The sequence below is a fragment of the Xiphophorus couchianus genome, chromosome 18 (genome assembly GCF_001444195.1).
Source record: "Xiphophorus couchianus chromosome 18, X_couchianus-1.0, whole genome shotgun sequence".
Classification (NCBI taxonomy): Eukaryota; Metazoa; Chordata; class Actinopteri; order Cyprinodontiformes; family Poeciliidae; genus Xiphophorus; species Xiphophorus couchianus.
Window position 1 is genome coordinate 5,947,937 of NC_040245.1, and position 21,172 is coordinate 5,969,108.

Consider the following 21,172-nt stretch of genomic DNA (forward strand, 5'->3'; position numbering starts at 1 on the left):
CACCTTTATGCCAGAAGACAACACAAAGTAGTATATTTTCTCCATGTTATTCATTGATTTATAAATGTTCCCAACTAAATATTTAAGAATCAAGGTAGATATTTAATTTCCAAGCTAACTTTCTAGCTCCAAACTAAATATTTAATTAACAAGCTAAACATTTATTGCCAAGCTAAATGTTTAGTTAGCAAGCTAAATACTTATTTTGAACTAAATACTTAGACGTGAGCTAAATATTTCGCTAGGATGCTAAATGTTTAGTGAGAAGCTGAAGGTTTGTTTGCCAGTTAAATGTTTAGCATCAAAATAAATACTTATTTACCAAGCTAAACATTTAGTCTTATTTTAGTCTCCAACTAAACATTTGGTTACGAACTAAATATTTAGTTTGAAGCCAAATATTTAGCTGGCAAAATAAATATGTAGCCTCATACTGATTATTCAGCTCTGAGCCATTTATTTAGTTTGCTAGGTAGATATTTATTTTTAGAATCTATATTTAGCTTGCGAATTATTAAATATCAATGTTTTAAACTGTGACATTTATAAATGAATCAATAACTCAAATTTATACTGTTACTTTTTGACTTTACAAAAGACACCCCTTATTGGATTGAGCATCATACAGAACACTGTTTAATTTTTCATCCAAAAATAGAAATATTACAACCCAAATGCAGGCTTCAAAAGACATGGTTGTCCAGTCAAACTGTGAGAAGAGCATTAATGATAAAAACAACCACAACGTCTATGGTAACTCTGGACAAGCTGCAGAGATCCACAGCTGGTGGTGAGGGAACTCTTCTAACAGTATAACTGTTAGTTGTGCAATCCACAATCTGCTTTTATGGAAGACTGGCAAGGAGGAAACTATTGCTTAATGAAATCAATAAGATGTCTCATTTCCAGTTTGCCTCCAAAGACTTGGAGGACACATCAAAGAAGGCTTCCTATACATGTGTTATGGAGCAAGATTCCTTTGGGGAGACAGAGCAAAATGTAACATTTTGGCCAGATCTGGAGAAGAACTCTGACTTTACATCACCCCTGAACACACCTTCCCTACAGTTCCACATAGTGGTGGAAACATCAAGCTGTGGGGATTATTTTCTTCCACAGAGAAAGGGCAGATGGTCATAGTTGATGGTGGGGAAAATACAAGGCAGCACTGTTAGAGGCTACAAAAGCCTTGAGTTAGAAGCAGAGGTTCACTGTCCAGCAGAACAACACTAAATATAAAGCCATACATACAACAAGAATGGTTTAGAGCCAAGAATATTCATGTGAGAGAATGAACCATGTCCAGAAAAATTGTGAATAAGTCATGAAGTTTGAAACGTGATTTTCATAGATGCTCTCATCTGCATCCGATCTGAGTGTGCCTCAGCTAGTCTGCAAATAAGAATGAAAAAAAATGTACAAAGACACTTACTAGATGTGGTTTTACGGAAAATTGAACCAGTGGAGGTCAATGCAAATGCGCACCACACTTTTCAGATTTTTGGATTTTGGAATAGAATTTATTATTTTACATACACGTCACATAAACTTAATATTGGTTTATCCCAATTAAACAGATTTGACATTTAACCAAAGGAATACTTTTACAAAGCACAGTTTGTTTATTTCAATGAATTAATCATTTCTTTTTTCCATTTCCACCTAGGCATCCATACATTGGGGCTGTATAGAATTGGAGGGGTAAACTCCAAAGTACAGAGGCTGATGAGCACAGTTTTTTGTAAGTAGTTTAATCTTTTAGTTAAAATTGTAAATTAATCACTGTGAGTTTAGTGCCTTTGCAAACATGATGTAGTCTTTCAGAGTGAGGAAAGAGCTCCTCTCTGTGGTCAGACTGTGTAACCGCCATCTGGGCTCATTCTATTTTGCCCCTACCTCATTAAATTACCCGAGGTAATCCTGTTTACACACATTTTACATACTTGAACAGAAAATGTCACCAAAATCCCTCTATAGCTCGAGCTTTAGAGCAGGGCTGCACATGTGTGCTTTAGGTTTTCCTCTTGCATCTTTTTATCCAAGGAGACAGTCGCTATTTTTAATACCCTCTTAAACATCAGACTCAGATGTCAGATCTTCTTGGTTTCATGCTGGCAGATTGGAAAATAATCACTGTGTTGGAGCTAAAAAACAAAATAAAAATAAAGCTCATTTTTATCAGCTTCCAAAGCACCTGTGGATATGGAGCTGGATCCTGAGATGTGGGACAACAAAACCATCACCAGTGGTCTGAAGAATTACCTCAGGTCAGCTCGCCTCACCAGCTGCATGTCCTTAACTGTCAAGAGAAATCACTGCCTCCATTATGACTCTGAAAGCACCCTGCTGTTAGCCATGCATTCAGAGCTATCGCTGACTCACACAGGAAGGTGCTGCATTCAGAGGTCCTGTCTCACAAAATAACAGTAAATTATAACTGGACTTTGTTTTCCTCCCCCATCAGGTGCCTCTCTGAGCCTCTCATGACTTTCAAGCTGCACAAAGATTTCATCATGGCAGTCAGTAAGTTCCGAAAAGGTTGGGTTATGTACACCGCTAAAGGTTTCTACACCCTTAAGATCTTAAGATCATAAGAAATGATACTGTGTGCAAGGATACAGTAGCATACTCGCACACAGACAGATTTTAGGAAAATCCAGCTTAGTGTTTCTTAGTATCCATGTTTAAAGATCTGATGTCTGCTGTAGACATCAGATCTATGTCTACAGCAAAATAAGAGCCTTTTTAACAATGTGCTGCAGCAGCGTTTGATTGGCTCCAGTCGACCAATCAGAAGATTTCTCAAGGCAGAAAAAAAATAACATTCAGTCTGTTTGTGCAACAATAGTCTGTTTGTACATAATACATTTTTAGTATTAATTTTTCAAAGGTTTTGAAAAATTAATGAGAAGCAAATCCTTTTTTATCTAATTTGTTTGCAATTGACAAGCACCTTTGGCTATATTTTTTATTTAACAGTAAAGTAACATGAACTTTCTGAAATTTTGTCAACTCAATAATAATTTGACCCCTTACGAATAAAGGCCCTTCTTTACACTTTATTGTATTCCACAGCTTTTTTCATCCCATACTGTAGGCATTCTTCAATCACTTGCATGTTGTTTACAGAAATAAAAATGTTTAGGGAGGAATACAAGCTTGTAGCATTTATGACTATAAATATTCCATTTGAACTGATATTAATATTGCATATGTCATAAAAGACGGAGCAGAAAAAGTTCCCCTCTCAGGCATTACTTTAATATTCTGATTTTGGCAAGAACGAAGAAAAACTTAAACATTTAAACCTCCCCCCCCTTTTTAGCTCAGAGGCAGTTCCATGCTGTGATTTTGATCATTCTGCAAGTCTGAATTATCAAAAAAAGATATTTAAAGTATAGAAGAATCCTTAACTTGGTCAATGAGATTAAATACAGGAGTATTAAATAATAGCCAAAAATAAATAAGGGAAATACTGGATAACTGACAGACTTTTGGAAAGGTTTCTGATGTTATTGTGTGCTGATTCTACACATTTTTGTTATTTCTCAGAGTCTGATGATCAAAACTACAGAGTGTGTGCTGTTCATGCTTTGGTTCATAAGCTACCTGAGAGGAACAGGGAAATGCTGGAGTTACTAATAAAACACCTTGTCATGTAGGTGTTTCTGTAATGAAGCAATTACACAAAAATGTGACCTTTTGAGAGAAGAAATGAAAATATAAAACTAATTAAACTATCTTCACATCGTCATGCAGAGTTTCTGCACAAAACCAGTCCAACTTGATGACGGTGTCCAACCTGGGTGTTATCTTCGGGCCGACGCTGATGCGGTCGCAGGAGGAGACGGTGGCTGCTATGATGAACATAAAGTTTCAGAACATCGTGGTGGAAATATTGATCGAGAACTTCAAGAAGGTGAGAGTTGTTTTTTTTTTTTTTACTTCAAACAGAAATCCACCTAGTTAATACTTTAAAAGCAATGGTTAAGAAAAAAAAAATGTTTTCATATATGTGACTAAGACTTTTCTATTTACTATAAACCCTATACAGCACCCTTCCCAATCATTGAGACTCCCTGGTAAATAACAGTTGCTATGGTGACTCCAAGATGCCACTCTATGCTACAGTTTGGTGGCATCTTGGAATCATCATGTCTTACTCAGATATCTCCTGATTTACAGTATGGAGATCAACTTACTTGACAGGGATGTACTTTTGTCTTTGCATTTTGAACTCTGCTAAAAGTATTGAACCTTACTATTATATTTATACATCACGGAAACAGGAAGTTATTTCCTCACTAATGAAGATCAACACACATCTGAAAGCATGTTCTATTATCTTTCTTGTTTTGAACAGTGACTAAGAAAAATAGGCCATGTTATATTCACACCAAACTCATCTTTACTGTACTGAACTTTGGTGTTATGATGTATTTCCATTTCTGAAGAGTACAATGGACAAATGTAGCTAAACCCAAGGAAATCAGGAAATATGGATTACCAAATAAAACAGTAGCATACTCTCACACGAACCGAAGCATATTTTGAGATAATGTTTCAGTTGTATTTAGTTTACAGAAGTGCTTCTATCAGGAATCACAGCAACTGACTTAGTTAACAGCTGTTGTTTTCTTAACCCTCCTGTTATGTTGCGGGTCAAATTGACCCGTTTTAAAGTTAAAATTTTTTTTAAATAGTTGGAAGTTTGTTTTTTATGCATGAAACTTGTTCTATTTGTCTTAACGGGTGCACTCTACATATAAATTGAAAATTTATTCATTTTACACATTTGTAACCCCCCGTGTATCTACATATTACATAGATACTGTTCTGGTCAATTTGACCCATCAGTCAAGTTGAAGGGTAAAAAAGATTTTTAAAAATGTCCAATTCTATCCGTTTCCTTACAGTTATGAACCATATTTCACTCCTCACACACAAACACACACCCCTACATGCACACGCACACAAGCCCACTTTCTCACTATTCTCCATATTTCTCTAGGAAACTGCAAGAAAGCAGGTGTTCACGACACTTTTGACTGGAACCTTTTCTGTTCCGATGGCAAACTCCACCCACACTGAGTGGACACTCAGCAGAAGTGGAGGAAAACATAAATACTCTCTACATGACTCATTTGTCTTGATTTTAATCAGCGGGTCAATTTGACCCTGAACAGTATGTGTGTCTCAAGTTCAATTATAAAGCTCAACCATTGAAAAAAAATCTAAATGTAATATAAAAAAATGACAAAAGATCAATTTCAAGGAAATTATTGTTTTTTGTGTCTAGGGTTTTTTCAGTGGACATAAAAAAATGTAAATTCCATTTTTTAAATGAATAAGTTGTCACTATTGATCCTTAATTTGTGAGAAATAAAAAAACATCATTGCACAAATATTGATTGAAATGGTTAGTATTGGAGTTAATAATCAGATACAAAAATGTTTTGGAGGAATTTTTTGGATTCTGACACTATTGCATGATTAAACACTCCCCAGGTCAAATTGACCCACGAACATTATTGCTGTACTTCAGAAACGAAGTACAGCAATAATGTACTTCGTTTCTGAAGTAGGAGGGTTTCCTAACAAATAAAAAGTTTGATTTTACATTTTTAGTATGAAATTATGTTCCTCCAATAAAATATTAAACTATTTTTTTTCACCAGGGAGGCTAATAATGTCACATATTTGAAGTTAGCTTTTCACCTGTTAATCAATATAAATGTTGTATAGATTTTTTTAAGAGTCAGTGCTCTGTTCTGGATCTTCAGATCTTTCACCAGCCTCCGGATCCCAACGTGCCTCTGCCACAGCCGCAGAGCTGGACCGGTTCCCGCAGGAGCAGAGCCATCTGTCTGTCCAAGGGGCCCCGCAAGCCGCGCAGTCTTTACACCCCAACACTGTGCCTGGCAGACGCAGAAAGTGAGTACCAACAAGGTGATTACTTATCACTGCAGGTTCTCACACAGCACATAGGCCAAAACCTGTCAGTGGGCTTTAATTTCCCTCAAACATATGCACAGGTTTTGAATAATTACTTAAGGAATTAATTATGTGAAATTAAAGTATTCCTTATGGTAAAATATATCTGGCCGATCTTAAATCAAAAGTGGAGTATTAAATTGTAGTATCGCAGCAGGTTTTTTTATGAGGGCCCTGTTCGCCTGCTTTCTGGTCCCTGCATAGGCGACACCTTGAGCAGCAGTCCAAGCAGCACTCCTATGGGCAGCATGGAGTCTCTGTCATCCCACTCCTCAGAGCAAAACACCTCCTCCAAAACCGCTTCCTCTGGAGCAGGAAGATGCCTCGGCAGGTCGGACCTCCTCCGCCAGACCCCGTCGCAGCTCTCGTACGGCCCCGGGAACGCGGCGTGCGTCAGCAGCCCCGAGTCCAGCTCCAGGGAGGAGGGAGGTCGAACAGATGGGGAGTCTGAGGACACTTTCAGCCTGTCCTCAGTCAGCACAACACCTCGACTGTCTCCCGCACCCAAAAAAGCCCCCCACTGCCGCTCTGACCTCAAGCCGGCGCTGCCGAGTCGCTCCGTTTCTCCCTCACTGAAATCACTGCCAGGATCAGACGGTAGGATAATTATCGGACGTCAGGGTTAGTGTGACAGAGCGGATCAAAAAGATGTTTGCATCCACCTTACATAGCTTTCTTCTTATTGTTTGACATTCATTTTCTGAAAAAGCTAGAAAAAATAGTTTATTCTTATGGGATATTTTAATGCTTCTGTTAAACTCAGAAATGTAAAAGTATTGTTTTTTTAGACATAAACTTTGTTTTTCCACTGCACATTTAAAATGTATGTGTATGGTGGGAGTTATGGACATTTACAAATATTATTTTGTGGTATTGTTACAATAATGATAAAAGTGATGACTGCTATTCATTACTTTTTTTGGTAACTGGATAGTTGTGAATGCATGGCCCCACAAACACAGATCTTTAAAAATAAAAAACATCCCCATTTGTACTGTGCTTGTTTAGGACACCAATCACATAAGGAAATGTGATACTATATCACTAAGATGCACGCACAAACTGCATTTAATCAAATTTATTGATATTTATTGATACTTTCATTGAACAAACAGTGGAGACCCTAGTAAAACCAACAATCCCAACAACAGATAGTTTTTTGGGAGTTTTAAACATCATTAACTGGAAATGAGCATGACAAGAACTAATCAAAATTATCATAAGAAATTCATGGTGATAAATGATAAACAATGCAATTCACTTCTGGTTGTATGAGCCCAATAATAAAATCAGTAGATGTTGTTGCACACAGTGAAACAAGTTCTGTATCAACGTAGTCTGAAAAGTCAGTCATGTTGGAAGAAGCCATTATTCGAAAAGAAGCTTAGAAAAACATGGCTTACACTTTTTAAATGCATTCCTGAACAAATACCTTCATTTTTAGAGAGATATTCTGTTCTTTGATAATATTAGAATTTATGTGTTTGGCTATCATTTCAAGCCTACCAAGACATTTGCACTAAGAACTAGACCAAAAATATGTTTGTGTTTTTGTAGTGTAAATTAGGTCTGTCGGGAGGAATGCCCAAGGTTATGCAGTATAAAGGTATATTCTGCAGTATAAAGGTATATACTGATTCTGATTTGAATAGAGCTAAAAATAATCTCTTTTTTTCACAAATATGTAAACATTTGGTTTACCTACACCTCTTGACATAAACTTGGCAAATTAAATTGCAGAGTTAAAAGCGTCTCATTTCCTGAGTTATTGCTCCCGGCTGCTTTATCGTCACATTTTGTGTCTTTGAGTCAATTATAATCTGTTATTGTGTGTCTCTGACTCTCAAGGCCAGCGGAGTTGTTCTGGTTCTGTCCAAAGTTTATCAACACTGGAGACCAAAGAGAGCTTAAAGCCTGGTGATCACCCCAACCTTCCACCGAAGCAAATGATCCGCCGCAGGATAGACGCGTCGGTGAACAACGGCTACCAGAGGCCAGGCTCAGTGTAATGAGATTTTTATATATATATATATATATATGTATATATATATATATATATATATATTTCATTAACAGGTTCTGTCAAAAATAGCTTTACCCATGAAATTTTATCTGTCTTTTATCTATTCCTGTGCACTGAAATGATAAACTAGCTGGAACAGTTCAGTACTTTGATCTATTTAATTGTTTTGGTTGTATATCTAGTTTCTTGGTGTTCTTCTGAGTCGGCAAGTGATTTCAAACTTTTATCTGAGCTGCAAGAGATATTCAACGGACAAAATGGTTTATCAATTATCCAACAGAACACAAACAGTAATACCCTTATTTCTTAAATCAATATTATTATACTAGATGCTTATATTGTTTTGCAAAAGTCTTCATAACCCTTGAACTTTTTGGCATCTTATTACATTACAACTACAAGCTTAATTTTTATGCAGAAGGGAGTAAATGATGAAGGACTTTCAAAAGTTTTAGCAAAAAAATTCACACCAGATCAGTAAGTGTTAAAATCTTAAAAGTGCCCCCTTTACTCTGTTACCCCTAAAAAATCTGATACAATCTTTTGCCCCCAGAAGTCACTTACTTAATGAACAGTTCCTCTTTTTGATTTACTCTCAGCTGTTCTGTGAAGGTCTCGGTGGTTTTTTTAGAACATTAGTGAAGAAACAAGAAAATGAAGAAGAAGGAACACAGCAGATAAGTTGGAAATAAGTGGTGAAGAAGTTTAGATTAGGATTTATTTACAAAACAATATTCCAAGCTTCGAACATTTCCCAGAGGTCTGCTCAATCTGTTATTATGGCACAACTGAAAACTAGGACTTGAAGATATGAGCTTAATGTTTTATCATGATAGTTTGTGGTTTTCATTATGACGTCTGTAGACAGTCAGAGCCCCACAAACACAAATACTGCTCTGAAAAATAACACTCATCTGTTATCTAATAGGCTACTTCCGCACAGTTACATTAAGTAGTGCAACTGTACAGCTAAACAGCACGCAATAACTGCTGCTAATAATAGTTTTATAGATTTCCAAGAACCTGTGAAATCAACAGTGGATATAATAACCAGAACAGCAAAAGTAACAATCTTAAACATACTGTCAACTTTGAGGTTTGGGAAACATCATCAATAATTTATAATTATTATGGTAAATCACACATTAATACTCAGGATTAATCAGAGAAGCAATGAAAAGGCTCATGGGAATTTGACAGGAAGTGCACAGATCCACTATTCAGATGGGAGAATATTTTCAAAGGCTGTTGTCTTTTTGAAAGATGTTGTTGAGACGAGGTAACACAGCTGAGTTCAGTGGGCTAGGTCATAGGGAAGTAGAAACTGAACTGAGACAAAATAGGAACTGAAGCCAAAAGGATAAACATCCCTAAAAGTAAAAGAAGAGGGGCGTGCTGTGGTGGCGCAGGGGGTTAGCACGCCCCACGTTTGGAGGCCTTGGTCCTCGACGCTGCGGGTTCGACTCCCGGTCCAGACGACCTTTGCCGCATGTCTTCCTCTCCTCACCCTCCTTCCTGTCTGCCTACTGTAGAAAAATTACTAGCCACTAGCGCCGCAAAAAAAACTCTTCGGAGGAAAAAATAAAAAAATTGTAAAAAAAAAAAGTAAAAGAAGAAAACTAACACAAATACACAAGTGCAGCAAACATAAGGAAATATGTAACACCTACTAGACAGTAAACTGAACAGCAAATCTAAATAGTAGGAATGAACTAATGAGAATGGAAAAATCAAAACACCAGAGCAACATGAGAGTATTGTAAAAAAGAAAAAAATCAAAATGTTAGAAAAAACTATGAAACTAGACAAAAATCGACATGACTGAATCTGACTGGAAAGGAGTGAAAGGAACTGAACAGAATGTGCTAACACTTGCCCAAATAAAACAGAAAGGGAATAAACTAACCCACTTACAGGAATAATCAAGAGAAACTATTCAGAAAGGGGAACGCATGAGTAAACTATGAAAACAGACATACCAGGAAGAGCCAATATCACTAAAACTATTTTAACCCATAACAAAAATCACAAATCAAGAACCCAAAGAAGGAAGCCAGAAAGGGGCTGTAAAGGACTTGAGACTGGGATGAACTTTTTGGCAGGTCAACGATCATAAACATACATTGCAGTGGAATGCCTTACATTACAACAAACTGCAGACCTGAATCCAAACTGATACCCTGTGGCAAGAAAATTGACATTCATTCAGATTTGAATTAAGGTTAGCAATTTTGCCCCCCAAAAATATTTGGCAACAGTTTCAGTCACTAGATGCATCCCACACTATTCATATTTTTATAAAAGAAAAAATAAATCAAAATCGTATTTTTTAAATTTTCATAATTATGCACAATTTTGTGTAGCCCTGATTACAGTTAAAAAAACGTGTATTGAAGTTTAAGTTTGCTTTGTGACATAATGTAAAAATGTTCTAGAGCTGTCATTTCGGGGCTCTGAATATTTACAAGGCAAAACGGCACCACAAATCTGCAATAACCCGGTAAGACTGGAGCACAATAGCTTTGCAGCAATTCTTTCCGCCCTCTTTCCTTCCTCCCTCTGAGTTGTCTGTCTCCTCCCTCCTTGGTTTACGAGCATTGAGAGGTTTCTAAAATCAAATGAGTGCATGTTTGGAGATTTATGTCTTCTGTGCTCTGGTGGGAGGGCTGCCTTTAATTGCATTCTGCCTGCTCTAGGGTTGATGTGACCCAGCAGCAGTCTGTGCTCGTTCTCCTGGGACAAACAGATTGTTTGACTTGTCGTGTCTGAGGAACCAGTCACTCGGTCTTGAAAGTAGTCTTTCCCTGTTCAGCACCCACCCAGGCTGCCCCTTAAGCTCTGCACATGACCTTGACTCCTACGATTGGCGTGCTCTTGGTTCATGTGCGTCTGTGTTGCGTGCTTCACCTCGATTCTGCGCCATGACGAAGCTCAGTCTGCCTAGAGGAAGGAAGCCTCCCCTTATATGTAGTTTTTGCCTTTCGTGTCGCTCTAAACAATGCGAAATGCTGGTCAAACCAACTAAACAGATGTGATTTGGTCAAAAACAAAAATTGTCAATCTTTCTTTTATGGTTGTATCTTATTTCTATTCCTTTTTAGGGTTGCTGCCAGAGCGCTGTTTTTTGAAAATCCCTCTTCTTCACAATCTGTCCCTATAGGAAGGTAAAACATAACACAATCTACAACATGTTACTCGTTCAGATTCACTGCAACTTTATCTATTTTTTCTCAACTTTATAGAGACGCCAAGGCCATGTATTCCTGTGAGGCAGAGCACAGCAATGAGCTCAGCTTTCCTCAGGGGGCGCACTTCTCAAATGGTATGAAAACAGAAACTTTTTTTATGTCAAAAAGTGACACTCACACACAGATATATTTCAAGCATTTATTTCTGCTTATATTGATGGCTGTATGTCAGAAAATTCAAGCCAACTTTATTTAAAAGTACTTTTAAAACTACAAAACTGACCAAAGTGCTGAGCAGACATCACATCAAAAACATCAACATAATAAAGCAAGCAAACACATAAAAGATATTATAAAAATAAAAGTGGAATACTTCACCAAATCAAAGAAAAAAAATTCTTAATTTTTAATACAGAAATGTTGTGCTATGACCACATTTTGGCTTTAACAATCTGGAGAAAATTGCTGACTATACTGATCACCAGTAACCTGCAAAAGGACATTCCTAAAGTTGCTGGGAATTCACAGATTACCATTTGCAAGCACAGCCAATTAAAGTTAAGCAGAAGAAAAACACGATTTTAAAAAGTACACAGGCAATAAGCAGATTTAGGAAGCATGGACTGTGGATCCAGTGGATGGTTGCATTCCTTTTGTTAAGCCAGTCCTACACCAAATATGACTATAAGAGTTGCTAAAGAGAAAGACGATTGGACTGCACTGTAAAACTGCAAAATGTTACAAAGTATTTATTTTGTCTAGTTTCTGATGCAAATATCTTAGTACAGTTGAAACAAGACAAAACTAACTAATAAGTAACTTTTCAGCAAGATATAGGAGATTATTTTAGCTCAATAATTCCATAATATTGATTTTATTTTAAAGTCCTAGCTCCGCTGGCTGATTTTTTCACTTATAATAAGACATTTTCCCATATTATAAGTGAAAAGATCTGCTAGTGAAGCTAGGGCTGTTTTTAGTAAAAAATAGTAACTTGTAAGTCATTATTTTAAGTCAGGGGTCGGCAACCTTTTCTACTCAAAGAGCCATTTGGGACCGCCTCCCAATAAAAAGAAAGCACTTGGAGCCACAACCCATTTTGACGTCATATAGCCTATATATAACCTACATATAGTCTATGCTATGTACAAAAATCGACACTATGTTGCGATTATGAAATCAACGAACTGCTGCAGAGAACACAAAATTTTATTTCTGCATGTAACAAAATGCATTTTACACTTTGTTGATGCTCAATTTCAAACAAAATACCCTCTGTCTATTTGGGTCTTTGTATTTAAGAAATAAAAATTGAAACTTACCAACCCACACTGAAGGAAAAATAGAAATAGAATGCAGTCACCTGTCCTCCTCTTATTCAGGAGATAAAAATCAAAACTTATCCAAATATTATCCACCGGCACTGAACGAACCAAGCAAACCAAAAAATGCGCAGTCTGCTTCTGTGTCCCATAGTACGGTACGGAGCCCTATAGGGGACATGGGGAATTTTTTTCTTTTGCGTTACCTTGCAATACTGTACTGGTCAGTTATGCAGCATAATTGAATACTGCCAGCCTTTCTTAGGTGGGCGCCGTATTTTCTGCTTTAATGGTTATGTGAGGTTTTTCCATGAATGTTAGTATCTTTTTGTGAAATATCTGAAGTTTTATATCTTTCTTTAGGATAGAAATTGGCACCACAAACCTACGATATAAACAGAAACCTTCCGTAAGTAGGAAAGAAATAAGAATACATTATAATTTGGACTATTTATGAGTTATTATCGTGGGTAATAAATCATCTGACAGTTTTGATTGTGTCTCTGTTGTGTTCCTAGTCTGAATGGTTTAAAGAGCTGTTTCAGTTCCATCTTAGCCTTAACAGACATAAACACAGTAAAAAATAAATCGATTTTCAATCAGTGTTTTGCACCAAACAGTTTTTACTATTAACAAGTTATTATTTTTATTAAAAACACGACAAACTAATGATGGTAAAGGGCCGCACTGGGTTAACTCGGGGAAACTCATCTGTCCGTGTATCAATCAACTCCAAACTTCTTCTTTGTTCTGTCACAATTATCGATTTATTCCATTTTGATCATCATGCTCCAAACTTTGCAAGGACTGACCGCCCCGCTCACCACTTCCGAATCCTTCCTATTTATACCTGGTGACGTCACTCCCACGTCGACACACCTAAGTGTCAAAGCCTCCTGCTCCTGTCATATCAATAATTACTTATTTCATTCATATGGCTCTTACAGAGCCTCAGTGAAAACTTGTTTATTATTATTAACTGTTTGCTGCAAAACACTGATTGAAAATCGATTTATTTTTTACTGTATGTTTATGTCTGTTAAGGCGAAGATGGAGCGGCACTGAAAGCCCTTTAAACCATTCAGACTACGAACACAACAGAGACACAATCAAAACTGTCAGATGATTTATTTCCCGCGATAATAACTCAGAAATAGTCCAAATTATAATGTATTTTTATTTCTTTCCTACTTACGGAAGGTTTCTGTTTATATCGTAGGTTTGTGGCGCCTTTCTATCCTAAAGAAAGATATAAAACTTCAGATATTTCACAAAAAGATACTAACATTCATGGAAAAACCTCACATAACCATTAAAGCAGAAAATACGGCGCCCACCGTAAGAAAGGCTGGCAGTATTCAATTATGCTGCATAACTGACCAGTACAGTTTTGCGAGGTAACGCAAAAGAAAAAAATTCCCCATGTCCCCTAGGGGGCTCCGTACGCTTCAGCCTTTCGCATCAGCTCCGAAATGGCCTTTTTTCTCTCCTCTCCCTCGGGATATTTTTTAGCAAAGACAGAATGTTTGTTCTTGAAATGTCTTTCAACATTTGACTTCTTGTTGTTTGCCAGTCTTTCGCCACATATTAAGCAGACTGGTGAACCAGTTTCATCAGCGGTGAAAGCAAAATGATCTGTCCACGTAGCATTAAACGTTCTGCCATCTTCAGAATGTTTCCTTTTCTTGGATTTATTCATGATGTATCTTCCAGGCAAGGATCAAAAAGTCAATAAATCAGTGCACTAAAAAAATGCGGTGTGCCAGACATGTGGGGTTCGCCAGGAATGCCTGTAGCACATCAGCGGTCATGACGTATATTTTGGGTGCTAAAAATGTTCAAAACTTTTGTTTTAATGTTACAAGTTTACCATAATCTTCAGATTTAGAAATTTATTTTAAAATGATTTTAATTTATAATTTTTTAATGATTTAATTTTAATAAAATATTCTATTTCCCAAAGTCACTGGGAGCCACAACAGAAGGATGAAAGAGCCACACGTGGCTCCGAAGCCATTGGTTGCCGACCCCTGTTTTAAGTGTACTACAATATTTGTGCTAGAAACTTGACAAAAATACTTTGTAAGATTGTATAATTTTGCAGTGTATTGTTTGATGGTATAAAGTCTACCATAAAAAGTTTTGCATCTCATCCAAAAATAAAGCTCCCTGTCCATGAGAAGAGTGCACTGCAAAAACACAAAACAGCAATTTTTGTCTAGTTTTCAGTGCAAATATCTTTGCACATTTTAAATAACTAACTTTCAAGTAACTTTTCAGCATGACATGGGAGCTTATTTTAATTCAATACTTCTTGAATATCGGTTAAAAAGTTTTACTGGCATTTTTTCACTTATAACAACATGGGAAATTTCTTGTTATAATTGCAAAAATCTGCCACAATATTAAGGAATAACTTACTTAAAACAAGTTCTTATATATTGCTGCAAAGTTTCTTGTAAGAAAGTTTCAAGTGTTTGAAGATATTTGCATTAGGAACTAGTCAAAAAAAATACTTGGTAAGATTTTATGGTTTATTTGCTGTGTGGTATGGTTCATAATATGACATACTTGAGATCCAGTGTGAGATTTCCACAGTCGATGATAATTTGGCGAGACATGCTGTATGCCGTAATCATCTAAATAAATCAAAACTAAATGTTCACTTTTGGTGAACATTTAGTTCAAACGTGAACTAAATATGCCTCAGTATACAGATATACTGTACACTGAGATATACAGCAACCCTGTATATCTCAGTGTACAGGCATACTGAGATATGCCTGTATATTAGGTAGAGGTTTGAAGAAAGGTTTCATATAACAACAACCCCACAAACTATCCATGCTGAAAATCTTAACAACCATGTTATTTTTATTACTGCTTCATGTTTTTTTTCCAATAAAGAGATGGCTTGACCCATAAGCAGAGTAGTCAGGTCACTGTAACCTAGTGATTGGCTCTGGTGCCTGTTCCCTGTTAACACAGCCAGCAGAGTCTGCAGCCAAAGGCAAAAAACGTCAACAAATGCTCTCCATCATTTACGAGCGAGCTTAATTCTTTTTATTACTCTCCACAGTAATTATCTTCCTGATGCTGATGATTTGATGCTTTGAGTTTAAATTGTAAAATACAACCCAACAGCTGACTGAAAATAGCAGGCTGACCCTGCATCTTCACAGTGCTTTTCACTACATTTTGTTGTAGAACTAGTACAACTAAAATACAACAATCTGTTCTTTCGCTGAGACTTACAAGTGTTTTTTTTTCTCTCTCTCTCTCTCTGATGTCCTTTAGTCTACCCCTCCGTCGAACCAGGCTGGCTCCAAGCAACATATGAGGGCAAAACAGGTTTAATCCCAGAGAATTATGTTGTTTACCTGTAAAAGAGGCTAACCCTGCCATATTTTTATGATAGCAATGGAAAAAGAACTCTGTGCTCACTGTTAAGTTCCCAATATCTAGTTCCCCGACAGAGAATTATGTACACTCATCATTTGACATAAATCTCTTATTAATTTTGGATTTGGAGTGACATATTTGAATCGTTTTTGGGGGGATTTTCCAGAGTGAAATGGTAATGCAATATAGGGAGAATTACGAGGTGTTTGGACAGGTTAAGAAAAAAGACATTTTACCTTTGCCATTAAACTTATAAGGCAAAGTTTAGAGTGCCAAAGCACTACTTTGGAAGTATTTCCAAAATTGCTACCTGTAAAATTCAAGGCAACAGTAAAATACCTTTTTACTTAGATTGTCCCAGTTCCTCAATATGTCCCAATAAACCTAAAGCCATTTTACTTCTTTGATTAATTTTGAAAACAAGAGCTCAGTGCACAAGTTTGTCTTTATTGTGGATTTTCTTTAATCCATACAGTCAAAGTTGTACATATTGAATATAGTTACGGCCAAAGTCCAGGAACTGAATGTTAGCACTCTTCATTCATTCCCATTTAAGCATTTAAAGAGTGAAATTTGCAGATGCTTACATTGAAAAGCCAAATGCCTTCAGGAGAAATGTTTCATGATCAGATGCAGCAAAGACTGAGCTCCTTACCTGCAATGGCAGGAACAATTGGAGGAGTTAGAGCAAGACTGGATTTATGAAAGGTCTTTTAAAGCCAAGAAAAGTCTTACATGTAACCGTCTCAATTTAAGACCTTAAAAATCCTTAAATGTGCCCAGAATTTTAATGTGAGGTTCTAAATTATATTTAGTTTAAATTGTAGCTCTTTTTTATTATACTTCTCTTTTTTGAGACATATAAGGGAGGCATTAGGCAAACATTAAGCTGTTTTAGGAGTCTTCCCAAGAATTAAATCAACACAAAAAGTTTGTATCTTTCTGGAAAAAGTTTTTTTAAATTCACCTCCAATATTTAATTTTAACTATTTTATTGTTCTAATGATAATGTTTCAGACATGTTTTTTGTTCATGACATTGAACTGCTGTTTTTTTAAAGTTTCTTTCGGTTAAAAACTCAAAATTATTAAGACATTCATGCAGATGTGGCTAATCTTTTGACTATTGTTTGCCAACATTATTTGCATTTATAGCAGATATTATTGTCAAGGCTTTTGCAAACTAATGACAATACTATACCTCCCTTTATGAAATTTTGATGAATTTGTTTGCTCCACAGAGCAATTCAGCTTGGCATTAAAGTCTGATGTAAATCTAATACAAAATGACGGCACTGATCTCTAGTATTAGCCTACAGAATCACAGAACAATCCATTTCTCTTTTAGTTATTTTATTCTCAGAAATGTATCCTATATGAACCCATTTCACCACACTTCATCACAAATCTGTCACAAACATTTTGATTGATCAAGCTGTGATTTCAAATAAAATGATCTGTTAGAATATAGTAGAGAAAGCAACAATGGTTTTGCACCTTAATATCTCTGGACTATTGTTTACCCACTGAAACTGTTCCTGGCTGTTGCCTCGTCAGTTAAATGCTACTGTACAACACCTGCTCATGTTTTGTTTTTTTCTTTAAAATTATATTAATTATTTACTTCTTGTAACTGTCTGTTACAGAATATTGGCACATCAAATATACATTGTATGTAAAAGTTATTTCATCAAATGTATATTGTGTGGTCAGTGGTACACTGGTGTACAAGTAATGACAACTACACAAGTGTGACATTGTTATGTGTGAAAGAAGACATTTAATACATATTTACTCTTGTCAACATTCCCACACTAAAAATCAAAAATGGTCTACAAAGTTAAATTTAGTGATACAGTTTCAGAAAAAAAGATAGAAAAAACAAAGAAAAACAATCATTTTTGCTCTTTACGTATTACAAACTTAAAAAAAATTAAATAAAATAAACAAACAAACAAAAAAAAAAAGTTAAACTTTCTCTGGTTTCCCAAAATGTATTTGGGAGAATATTTGACATTTAGCTCCTGCCAGGATCAGGCTGTTCTTTTCCATTTACACTTCGAAGAATGCGAAGTGGCCTTGAACACTTAATGCTGGACTACTACTCCCTTACAGTAAATGAATTTGCCAGGGCATGTCACGGAAATGATACTCATTTCCTGAATATGTCAAAATTGGCACGCTTTTTCACACAGTTATTAGGATTTCTTGCAAACATTTAATTTATCCTAAAGAAATAGGTCAGCAAATACAGAGTGAATGACCAAACCATCTGTCCAGATACATGTGGTTTATATTTCACTGAAGGATAAACAAGTAGAGTATTGCAAGTATTTGCCCCTCACAAATTTCTTGTGTTTTTTGCATTTTTGTCACTCATAAAAATTTGACGTCAGATAAAGATAACGGTAAATAAAAAATAATTTTTTTAATTAAGAAAAAAAAAAACAACCTTGGGTGAAAATCAGTCCATTACCAACTGCAGGTTGTAAAAAGACTGCCATCAAGTATCAGGACATTCTTTTTTATTGCTTTGGAGCATTATGACTCCCTTCTTTGCAGAATTGACTTAGTTTGAATACATTCAGTGTTAGAGCAGATTATTTGTGATTTCCTTAATCAAGTTAAGCCACCAAGTCCTGAGGCAGAGAGTAGTGTGAAATTTTTATCTCCTGATCATCACACTACCACCACAGTGTTTGGCCGGTGGGGGCATTGCCTGTTTTCAAATAGGAGTATATAAGTCTTTATCTTTGTCCACTTAAAACCAATGAGATTGTTATAAAATACAGCTTTTTAATGTTTTTCCAGGTTGATCTGAAATTGCATTATTAGTTTGATAATCTGAAGCTTTTACGTCTGACAAATAAAGCAAAACAGAGGAAATCTATGAGGAGAAAATAAATTTTCTTTGCAGGAATATTGAAACTGAGATCTACATGTTGGATAGATAACCTAAACCTGTTCAACCACCAAAATCTAAATGCCGTGTTAACATGGGATTATGTGTTGATTGATTAGTTAAATTTTTAATGTGAAAAAATTTGATGAAACATTTTTGACTAATGTTACTTTTTCATGAACTTCACTGGCTTGAATAAACTATAAACATTCATCATTCTTTAAATGATAAATATGATTAATTGTGCTCTGTTCTGAAAATAAAAATGGCTGTTATTTGTGCACATACGCAAGTTGTTTTAGTTTTATTTTTGAGTGCAAATATTTGACAATGGGTAGGATATCTCTTCAGTTTTCTCTGCCTGCCCAATTTGAATTTGCATGTCAATAAGCTATGCAGTGGTTCTGCACAATGAAGGCAAGATTTTGTTCTATTTTCTGCAGCTTCAGTACAAAAATATCAGTATTTCAGATGTTTCTTTTTTTTTAGTCTAGAGTGCTGCTGCATTTGGATAAAACTGTAAAGTGGCAGAATGGAAAATGTTTGATACACAAGAATACACAAAATATTTAATGACGGATGCTTTACAGGACCTAACACAATTATTTTCACCTTGTTGGAGATGTGTAAAAATCTTTAAAATGTATCTATTGTAGCACTGAAATCTCACACAGATTTTTTTTTTTTTTGGAAATCTATTATTTAATTTGAGCACATTGATTAAATTAATTTTAAAAATCTTAGTACATCATTTAAATGCATTAAAATGATGTGTTTTGCATCCTTTTTAAAATGATGTAGATTAAAATACATCATTTCCTTTTAAAATGATGTATTCATGTATACATTTTTAAAATATTTTTAAGATGATTATAGTGTCTGGGTTTTATTTTATTAGCTTTGAGGCCCACCTGTGTTCCTGGGTTCTAAATATGAAATGACAAATAGGCCTATTTTGTATGGTTGCTCTCCAAAATTTGAAAGACAAGAGAACAGATAAAGTAAGGCAACTGAAGGTATTGCTTAAAGAAAATAGCAATATGACTGAACTTCTCTATAGTTTTAGTCAGAAGACTGACTAAAAATAAAAAATTATTTTTACACATCTTTACCAAAAAAAATAATACTTGTGGAAGACACTGTATTGTGTTTATGATACAGTGCCTTGCAAAACTGTTTACACCGTTTTCAGATTTCATCATGTAACAACCACAATCTTTAATACATTTTATTGTGATTTTATGTCATAGACCAACACAAAGTAGCATCTAACCGTGGATGAAAAATAGATGGTTTGTGTTTAAGTTAATTTCATTATCAATGCAGATATTCTGTTATTCAGGAAACACAGAGACTATTGGACATTAAACTCATTTTAACTAATATTCAACCCGAACAAGCTGAGCAATCCATATCATTCCATCATATATCAAGCAGATGAATGCATCCACTGTGACAAAAACCACCGACTGTGGGACCAATATGTAAAAACAATTAAATTAAATGATGGCTCTTAAATTACCAACAATGTGCTCTAGCCTGAACTCACAGTCCTGCAAGGACCGGAATTGCTTGCTCACTTGTCCTTAGTCAAATGTTTCAAGGAGATTTCTGCTGACTATTGTCACATTTACCTCAAACAGATGATTTCTCATAGGAATTTTGATGTTGATCTGGAAGCTGAATCTGTTTTCTGCTGCTACACTACAGACTGGAATTACAAGCCACTTCTGTCAGGTTTTTTTTAAATTAGGGAACATTTCTCCAAGTGATCAGATGTTGACAAATCCTCTGAATGAGGAGAATGAGCATGATAATTTCTTGGAAACATGAAATTATCATGCAAATATGTGGGCCTACATGACAGGACACCACAGAAAAATATGTAATAGGTATGACGGGCCAATCGGTGGCACTGTAATATGTAGAACGACACAAAAAACACCAAACCAGCCATGTTTACTTGTGTCATAAAGAGAAATGGAGCTTCAACGTCACCAAAGATCATAGTTTGTGATCTCACAAGACTCTGAATCCATGTGAACGCACAGCCTAAACAACAAAAATCTTTTGCAGATGCACTGAAAATCGTGTGGACAAGGCCTTAATTAGCTGTTCTTTGCGCGTATACACGTCTACTACTACACGAATTGGCCAGGAGTGTGAATTGTAATCTGACAAAATGACCGATGGCCCTCAGGTTTTTCTGTCAGTTTCAAGTAGTAATAAAGAAAGCAATCAAAGATGAAAAACATTTGGCTAAAGTGACCCCTACTTTAGATATTGACCTGCAGCAAAATATTATTTTATCTAAACTACAAACTTAAAAATTCTGCACTGTT

At 35.8% G+C, this 21,172-nt stretch overlaps 1 protein-coding gene across 4 annotated transcripts in view; it reads left to right on the forward strand.

Moving 5' to 3' along the window:
- The window catches only part of arhgap42b (Rho GTPase activating protein 42b), a 109,531-nt gene extending 90,414 nt beyond the window's left edge, over nucleotides 1-19,117 (forward strand). For 2 of the 4 annotated variants that reach the window (XM_027999062.1, XM_027999064.1), the window contains 11 exons: nucleotides 1,667-1,741; nucleotides 2,183-2,267; nucleotides 2,465-2,523; nucleotides 3,553-3,658; nucleotides 3,760-3,919; nucleotides 5,784-5,934; nucleotides 6,187-6,591; nucleotides 7,843-7,999; nucleotides 11,119-11,181; nucleotides 11,260-11,339; nucleotides 15,825-19,117. In XM_027999062.1, the coding sequence (XP_027854863.1) occupies nucleotides 1,667-1,741; nucleotides 2,183-2,267; nucleotides 2,465-2,523; nucleotides 3,553-3,658; nucleotides 3,760-3,919; nucleotides 5,784-5,934; nucleotides 6,187-6,591; nucleotides 7,843-7,999; nucleotides 11,119-11,181; nucleotides 11,260-11,339; nucleotides 15,825-15,913 (1,430 nt within the window). In that variant the 3' untranslated portion in view covers nucleotides 15,914-19,117. The remainder of the gene's footprint in view (nucleotides 1-1,666; nucleotides 1,742-2,182; nucleotides 2,268-2,464; nucleotides 2,524-3,552; nucleotides 3,659-3,759; nucleotides 3,920-5,783; nucleotides 5,935-6,186; nucleotides 6,592-7,842; nucleotides 8,000-11,118; nucleotides 11,182-11,259; nucleotides 11,340-15,824) is intronic. The other 2 variants (XM_027999063.1, XM_027999065.1) reach the window with 1 other exon arrangement.
- Nucleotides 19,118-21,172: the final 2,055 nt, after the last annotated feature.